The sequence below is a fragment of the Eucalyptus grandis genome, chromosome 7, assembly GCF_016545825.1.
Source record: "Eucalyptus grandis isolate ANBG69807.140 chromosome 7, ASM1654582v1, whole genome shotgun sequence".
In the NCBI taxonomy this organism is placed as follows: Eukaryota; Viridiplantae; Streptophyta; class Magnoliopsida; order Myrtales; family Myrtaceae; genus Eucalyptus; species Eucalyptus grandis.
The window spans coordinates 40,159,363-40,167,928 of record NC_052618.1 but is presented as its reverse complement, the minus strand read 5'-3'; the positions used below and the strand labels follow the sequence as shown (position 1 = coordinate 40,167,928).

The following is an 8,566-nucleotide window of genomic DNA, read 5'->3' as shown; positions in this document are numbered from 1 at the left end:
CTTATTCACCACCGCCTGCGGTGGCTCAGTTGGATAAGCGCTTCCATAATGTCTACTCAGGACAGAGGAGTTCGAATCCCGCGGGTCGCACGGGATCTTAAGCGCGACGTCGGGGTGATGGATCCTCCGTTGGCGTCGCAAAGAAGACTCATTCCTAATTCATTATCATCCATCATTAACAGATCAATGTGCTGTAGGTTGATGCGTCTAAGAAATGCAATCTATAATATCAAGAAAAGAATTTGTATTGAACTTCCATCTCAACAAGTGTGCGCAACATGCAGAGCCCTCAACATTGACTCGAATTCGCAAAGGGCCGAAATTTTTTTTAACAGAATACCTCTCTTTCAACTACAATGGCGAACTGTGGCCAATTTCTTTCCTTTGCCTTTCATTTTTGTTCATTCCTCGTTTTCGTGGCAATGCGAGAGCCCTTTATGAAGCGGAGAGGGCAAGTTCAACCATGGTTCAGGAAGAGACCTTGGAGGCAGCCTTGTTGGACCTGTTGTACTTCATGTGGCTCTTGACGAGCTGGCCGGCCGCGAGCTGACATCAGAGAGCTCTCCTGCGAGGACCGAGCCAGCCACAACGGTGGCCAAGAGCCTCGAGTTCGACCCCGGCGCTTCTCTGTTGGCCCCCTTCACTCCGAGCAGATTTAAGCACGCCGATTGCGAGGCAAGCTGAGTCCCACCTCCAACTGTTCCCACCTGAAACGAAAAGAAGGCAATTTTTTTCGTCAGACAAATTCTACGTCCATCAACTAAGAATTCCCAGATTGCGAATTCTTGAACTAATCATTTTGTACTGTCAGAATCTATGAACAGCGAATTTACCTCAATCGACGGCATTGTGACGGAGACATGGAGGTCCTTGCCGTCGTTGACAGCTTCCATCATGGTAATGCAATGAGAGCTTTCCACGTTCTGGGCTGGGTCTTGGCCCGTGGCAATGTAGATCGCCGTGACGATGTTGCTGGCATGGGCATTGAACCCTCCAAGGGCTCCAGCCATTGCGGAGCCAGTCAGGTTCTTGAGCATGTTGAGCTCGACCAGCGCCTCCACACTGGTCTTGAGTACCTTCCTCACCACATCGCCCTTGATCACGGCTTCACACACGACCGATTTTCCCCTCCCCTCAATCCAGTTCACGGCTGCGGGCTTCTTGTCCGAGCAAAAGTTGCTGGAAATCCCCATCACGTCCATGTCGGGGAAGTCCTTCTGCAGGAAATCCATGATGTTCTGGACTCCCTTCGAGACCATGTTCATCCCCATCGCGTCACCGGTGCTGCACGAGAACCTTAGGTAGAGGTTTTTGCCAGCGATTGCGCCCTTGATGCTCTGAAGCCGGGCGAATCGGCTAGAACTGCAACAAACAAATCGAATTGAACATCCCAATTGTACATAGCAGAAACACCAAGCCAACTGTAGATTGTAAAGAGCAAATTTTGCAATTCCAGGATTGAATTACTAATCAGGACTAATCAAGACCGAGACCAACCTGTTGAATACAGAGGACAGGGCTTCGAAATTTGCAGGGCTCTCCAGGTAAAATTTCAGCTCTGCAGCCCTCTTCGCCAACCCGAAGCGCACAACGGGCGCCCTCGTCATTCCATCCCTCAGGAGGATGCTGTTTGCGCCACCAGACATCGCGATGGCCTTACAGCCCCGGTTGGTGCTTGCGACCAGGCACCCTTCAGTCGTGGCCATCGGCACCGAGTACTCCCGCCCGTCAAGCTCCAGTGGCCCTGCGATCCCCACAGGAATCTGCACGTACCCAACCGGCATCTCGCAGCACTGCCCGAGGATCGACTCATAGTCGAACCCTTCCAGTGGCAATCCAGCAAGCGACTTCCCAGTCATCCTCTGCAGTGCCTCACGGCGGACTGCGGCAGCCCTCCTGCAGTCCCCAAGCTTTGACTCCAGCGAGTACGACGGAGTTGTCCCCGCCACCACCGAGGCGATCACCTCCTCGTCCTCTTCACTCAGATCGATTTGCTCATCCCATTTCTCGGTCTCAACCGGCTTTGCCTTGGGAGCAGCGGGCTTAACAGGGTCGAAATCCAACTTAGGGGTCTCGCCATCAAGGGCCTGGCCGCAGGGGGCCTTCTGCAAAAACCCCTCGGCAACGACCGAGACCACCTTCTCGTCCTCGCAGTCGTCGGCCCAGAGGTCGGAGGAGGGCCGAAGGAGGAGGGATCGGAAGAACTCGACCCCGAAGAAGATGAGGAGGTAGACGAAGGAGGCGGCGAAGGCGACGAAGGCAGCAAGCTCGAGGGTAGAGAGGACATGGAAGGGGGAGGAGGAGCGCATCTTATCGTGCCAGCGGGAGAGGAGGTAGCAGAGGAGGGTGAAGAAGGCGCAGATGACGGAGGCGTTGAGAAGGTAGAGGGAGAGCGGGACTTTGAGCGACGTGTCTTCGTCGACGGAGTGCTTGAGCGGCGAAGGTGAGCGTTTGGCTTTGGGTTTGGGGAGTCCACGGCCGCAACGGGCTTGGATGGTCGCCGGCGAACGTCCATTGCGTGGAGAGAGAGAGAGAGATTGGCTTGACGTCTGAGGTTTTCTTAGTGGTGGAGGAGGACGTTTGGGTTCAGAAGGGTATTTATAAGGAGGGAGGGAGGGTGGGAAGGAGGAATCAAAAGAAATGACAGGAAACGCGCGGCTCTTTGTCGTTTATCTTTCGAAGCTTCGATGATGTTTCTGTTCTGGTCTGATTTCTGACCACTTTTTTATTCATCTTTTGTAAATTTCTCTTGCTTCAGTTCAGTGTCTTGCAGCGGCAGCCTGTTGCTGCGATCCTCGGTTTCGGATTCCGACCGCGACGGTGACATTGGAGGATCCACGGAGACGGCGACCACTCAGTTAAAATTTCAAAACTATATAAAAAAGGGAGAGTTTCGCTTGACTGGATAGCATTGCCAAATTTGCCATGCTTGGCATTGCTGTAGCTAACTGAAGAAGAGAACATGATAAGATGGACACGGATTTTCTACCATTTTGATGCTAACCTTATCCCAGGATCGTCTCTATTTGGTAAGTGTCCCAAAGAGGACATATAAATGTGCTTGAAAATTCACTCATCATCTGTTCATTTACTTTTTTACCTTTTCCGAGAATAATGACATGTGGGTCTAATGAATTTTTTTCGCTTTGTGGCCCTTTGATTTTCCTTTTCATATAGTTGGATCTTTGAATTTTTCCGTTTTTGCAATTGTCCCTACCAAAATTCTGAGTGTACTACCTAGGCTTTGGCCAATGAATTGTTAAACCGAGACTTAATTCGGGCTCTCCCAAACCCATATCAATTCACGACTTAGGTTCAGGATTGTAACATGCAAATGGTTTTTCAATTAGGAGTTGTCACTAATTTATTTTTGGTGGGTCGATTAGAAACTTAAGTAAAGTAACGGGAGATTTACTTTACTTCTATGAACTAGAGATTTATGAATTTTCTCTAACACCTTTCAGTACCTTCCTCTTTTATTTTGAAAAAAAATGCTTTGCAAGCAACATTTGTTTTCCTAACATGTAAGTTGACTATGTGGGTGCATACTCCACCAATTTAACATCCAAATAAAACAATAAATAAATTGTAGAACTTATGGCAATGAAAGCATATGTAATATTATATTAGAATTCACATCAATAATTCTAGATATAATTTCTAATTAACACACAATCGCTCAATCTTTTCAAGATTTTCTTTATTACACTTGGAATCTTTATGTCACGCGACATTTATTAAATAACATAATCGACGGGCAATTTCTAACTAAATGGATCTAGCAACAATTTCATCAAATGACATGCATTTCATGAACCTAATTATATATGACGTGCAAAGAATACCCCGATTCTAATTTTTCTTTTTCTTTTATGAAATTCGAAATTTAAAAAAAAAAAAAACCAACATGCTAGGTTAATTTTTTTTTTGGGGCTTTTGTTTTTTTAAAATATGAAATAAAATTCATATTCTAAATATGCAAGATAATCCTAAAAAACAATAAAAGAACCTAATCTAACTCAGATTTTTTTGGATTTTTTTACGAAAACAAAGTTAATTCAAATAACACGACAGCACACATCCAACAAAATAACACCATATCCATAAATTGATGAATCATATCCTGCGCATGGAATTGGATTAGTCAATTTTAAATAAACCATGAATCGAATCTCGATCGGATTGGTGATTTTCGAGGCGATTGCGAGTCGGATTTCAAGTGCGAAAATCGGAGAGGCTACTTCATGTCGGAAATTTCAATCATACATTGGTGACTATTTCAAACAAAGGATCAAAACAAAAAAATAAAATAAAGTAAAATAAATATAAAAAAACTACTAATTTGATTTTTTTCTTTTCTTTTCTTCCAAACAAGGCTTGGCGACTCAAGGATAGATGGCCGTGATGATGCGTAGCCAAGGGTGGTGGAGCTGCCGGCGTTCAGAGCTCCGGCGAAGGGCGGCAGCAGGCAGACCAGCAGCAGGCAAGCTACACCGGATTCGCAAGGGCTGTAGCGGGGAGAAGGGCTGCTCACGGACAGAACAGGGGCGGCAGTGGTGTCGCGGGCGGATCAGCAGTGACAAGCGAGAGCTGCTGGGCGCCGGAGCAGAGGACATGCGGACTTGGGCAATGGGGGCCGCAGGGTGACGGCACTGACGGCATTGCCAAGCCATGAACAAGGATCACACGAGTGCCAAGCCACAGCTCACCCGTGGCTTGGCAATGCCACGGCACCGCTACTAATTATCCACAAGTGCACATACTAGACCTAACAAAGGGTTTAACAGTGATGCTCAGGTTGCCGTCATGTTCGCTCCATCTTCATCTTTGTCTTTCTCCCTGCGCGCTAAATTTCGCCCACAGTCGAACAAGGGTTACCCATATCTAGGCAGGGTGGCTTGCGAATGTGTGTATTCGCATGTGAGATAAAGAGAGGTCAACAAGGGAGTTGCAGCCAATTGTCGGCCTGGCCAGTGTTTTGCAAGGACCTCAGTCCCTCGCCAGTCACCTCCAATGGCTAACCCTTTGGCGAGGATCCCTCGCTAGATTTGCAATTGTAGATTTGCTGTGAATCTGTGATGGCCACAACCCTCGCCTAGATTTGGTGCATTGTAACTAGACCGCGCGAAGGAAGGCGGCTCAGTGGGCTTAAGTCGAGGAGTTGAAGACTGACCATTAGGAACCACAATGTTAGGCTGAGAACTTGATCCAACCATTTGATCAAAGTGGGAGCTTCGAAGGAGAGGGAAAAGGGATTTGGTTTTGCTAACCGAGGTTGGTTTATCCTTTTTTTTTTTTTTTCTTTTTCAGATCGTGCTATTTTCATCCTTTATATGACTAAATTCACTCAATTTTTACCAAAAAAAACAAAATCACCCTCAATCATTTAATTTTCATCTAAAGTAGTAATCATAAATTAATTTACTTTCCTTATATTTTAGTTTTTCTTTTTCTATGTAGGATGTAATTTTCATATGTTTTTTTTTTTTTTTTTGGTTTTGTTTATTTTTGGAGGTTACATTCTCTTTTTAATGTTCAGAGTTTACTTCAGTAGGAATTATTTTTGTTGAAAAGAAGAATTTACAAAGAATCTAATTTTTTTGTCTACGTTGTCCAGCAAATTAATGGATCAACTATTTAGAAAATTTTTGACATATATTTTTTATGACACAATTACTTGTTTATAAACTTTCACTTGTTGTGCATATTACCATAGACACTTTTTTATTAGTTGTCTTTTATACACATATACATATAATGGAATGATAGGATGCAACAAAAAAAAAAATCTTTGTTACATTTTCCAATGTAAAACTTCAAAAGACAAATATTTAATTAAATCAAAACATTACTTATAATAATTTTTTTTTTTTTTTAAATTCCAATGAAAACTCATCATATTAGATTGACAAATATCGATATATTTCATAAAATGTTTACGTAAAAATAGCAAAATATTTCATTATGCATTACTTTTTAATGTTGATTATTTTAGTATATTCATTGATACTCCTATAACATTCTACATGCTTTGTGTAAAAATATTTTGGCAATAGTAACGAACAAAGATAAAGTCTTTGATGTCATAAATTAAGAGAGTTCTTGGAAATTTCTCTTTTTGACAAAAATTATTTTTATGGCAGTAAAATCTAAAAATAAAAAAAGAAAACATAGTGCCTTTTTTTTTTTTAGGTATGAGAAACATAGTGCCTTTAACATACATGGGATACCTACAATATGCACAAATAAAACATGTGAAATACTTAATTATAGCAACTAAATCTTAAATAGAAATAAAAATAAACAAATATAAGAAGAAACAGGGCCATCACTACAAATTGCAATAAAATGATCAAGGGCAATTATGTCTTTTTAGTGAAAATGGAGCAGATTTAGTCGTATATGGAGTCAAAATAGTGTCACCCTTTTGTTTTTTTGGGTTGAGAAAGTAAGTTGAACATCATGAATAGTGATAAAGGAAGAGAGAGAATCCAAACCTTCAGTGGTGAGAAATGAATGATATAGATTAGGGCATATGAAAATTGACGCTTCGAGATTTGCTAGAAGTTGGCCCTGATTGATGAACAAACTAAAGGTCACAATCGCTTTTAGTTATGTTGCGATTGACGGGAGATTGCGCTAGCTAATCCAATAGCCTGGAGTAATTGGCGATGTAACTTCCTTTGCATGCTTAGCACATATCTTGTAGTAAAACATAAGTTGATGCGATGGGTGTCAGTTACCTCAATATTTGTCAATTGAGATGTTGGTTGTTAATTCGATGGTCCAAATTGGTGATATTGTGTTGTTCTATGTGTTTCGCATCTGTCCCCATGGCAAAAAGGGGAAATACGCGAAAGCCATATATTCTCAACCTATCAAGTAGCCTATCAAGTGTTGGAGGTGTTTCTAGTTGAACAGTTGACTCGTGACACTTGATCTATCAATGCCGATGGGTTAAATAGCACAACCGGATGGGAAGACCCATTGAAACATGATTTCAATGTCGAAGCGATTCGACTTATAGCACATGACAAGACTACTTTAAAATCACCTCATTAAAGGTGAGAACAGTGCAACGCTATCTAAAAGGCTAGACATACATTGATTTCCATAGACGGTTCAAATTCACTTGTTGAGCCATCTCATACACTTATCATTCGAAGATCACCACCTCTCAAGCATTACCCGACGGCCTACTAGAGGGTACCCCATAAATAGTGATTCAAGCACACATGTACAAGACTGGCCATATTCGTCCCTCTCTTCTCTCTCTCTCTCTCCCTCCCTCCCTCCCTCCCCGTGTCTCTGTCTCTCTTTGTTCCCTTACGATCGGGAGTTTATTGGGTAGAAATTCCGGGCGCCCGAACTCGATTTTGGTGTAGGTCAATTTGCCAGCGCAAGCTCCGGCCAAGTTCGCGAGTTCCGTTTTGAGCATCAGGCACCGTAGATGAAGCCAAAATCCATGAGAGACGGCTATAAGTAGAGGTGTTAAAATGGGTCTTAAATCCATATATGACCCACTTAAATCCATGTGACAAAGACTGTTTACTGCAGGTATGCATCCCACAGTGGGCGAACGACCCCGTTCAAGCCCTTTAGGGACAGCCTTTTAGCGAAAGAAACCACTCGATCCTTTAGTTCGAGCCTAGAGACACTCGGAGATGCCGGGATGGAAACGTTTCTAACCTACCCAAGCTGCATTTCTTGAAGGATCCTACCAGTGGAGAAGAAGAGAGTTTAGAAAGCCATGGAGAGATTTTTACAAAGCACACACTTTACTTCGGGGGACTCTCGCCCAAAACATTACACCCTCCTTGCCTTATATAGGCAATAAGAGGTCACAAAGACACACGGGGACCTAGCTCACGGGTCCGGGAACAACGAGGGCACCGAAAGGGAATTATTCGCACACTATGAACAAAAACCGTCGTGAACAGGTACATTCCCTAGCCTAGTGCTACGGTAAAAGTGAACGGTGGTTTGCTACGGTGAAAATGTACGGACTTAACGGTCTCGTCCATCACGAGCATTGTAGCTACACACCGAGTCATCCGAGCTGCCTCCTAGGAGATGTGCTTCATACTTCGTTCAAGGGCTTCAAGGTCTTGGTGAGAGGATCTGGTTCAATCTTCGTGATGAGGATGCTTGTTCATGAGCCCAATGTGATGCTTCTTCTTCAGCCCAGGTTTGTATTTTCATCTTCCCCAAGGTTAGGAATTCTCATTGGGGCCGGTTGGATGGATCTGCATAGAAAGATGTGTCCATGCTTTGGAATTGTTCATAGGGATCTGGGACGAGGGTCCTCCAAAGCGTGCATAGGGGTCCTGAGTGGACTGGACGATGTCATCTTCGCTTGTCATTTCAGGCTCTTGGGACGATGAGGCTTGTCTGTATTCTTCGAGTGCTTCCTTAGCTTCTGGTGCTAGGTCATAATGATCCCACGTGGTGGGTGCATTATTCCATATTTCTTCGGGAATGGTCTTGTTTTCCTGGCACAGGATTCGTTGGAGTTCTCGATATTCATTTTCGCAGAGTCGAACAGATCTAGGATAAGATCTGTAAA

General features: G+C 43.8%; 1 protein-coding gene across 1 annotated transcript; it reads right to left on the bottom strand.

The window, feature by feature from the left end:
* Window positions 1-229: 229 nt before the first annotated feature.
* On the bottom strand, window positions 230-2,417 carry LOC104415929 (3-hydroxy-3-methylglutaryl-coenzyme A reductase 1). Its single transcript, XM_010027356.3, has 3 exons — window positions 1,498-2,417; window positions 834-1,362; window positions 230-707 (listed from the first exon to the last, which is right to left on the bottom strand). The coding sequence occupies exons 1-3, from the start codon at window positions 2,307-2,309 to the stop codon at window positions 513-515; spliced, it is 1,536 nt and encodes a 511-aa protein (XP_010025658.2). The 5' UTR covers window positions 2,310-2,417; the 3' UTR covers window positions 230-512.
* Window positions 2,418-8,566: the final 6,149 nt, after the last annotated feature.

Bases quoted from the DNA above. Each gene is read 5' to 3' on its own strand.
- LOC104415929 (XM_010027356.3), bottom strand. From the start codon at position 2,309: ATGCGCTCCTCCTCCCCCTTCCATGTCCTCTCTACCCTCGAGCTTGCT. The intron at 1,363-1,497 runs GTTGGTCTCGGT...TGTTTGTTGCAG, and splicing joins CTGTCCTCTGTATTCAACAG to TTCTAGCCGATTCGCCCGGC. The intron at 708-833 runs GTAAATTCGCTG...TTTTCGTTTCAG, and splicing joins TCACAATGCCGTCGATTGAG to GTGGGAACAGTTGGAGGTGG.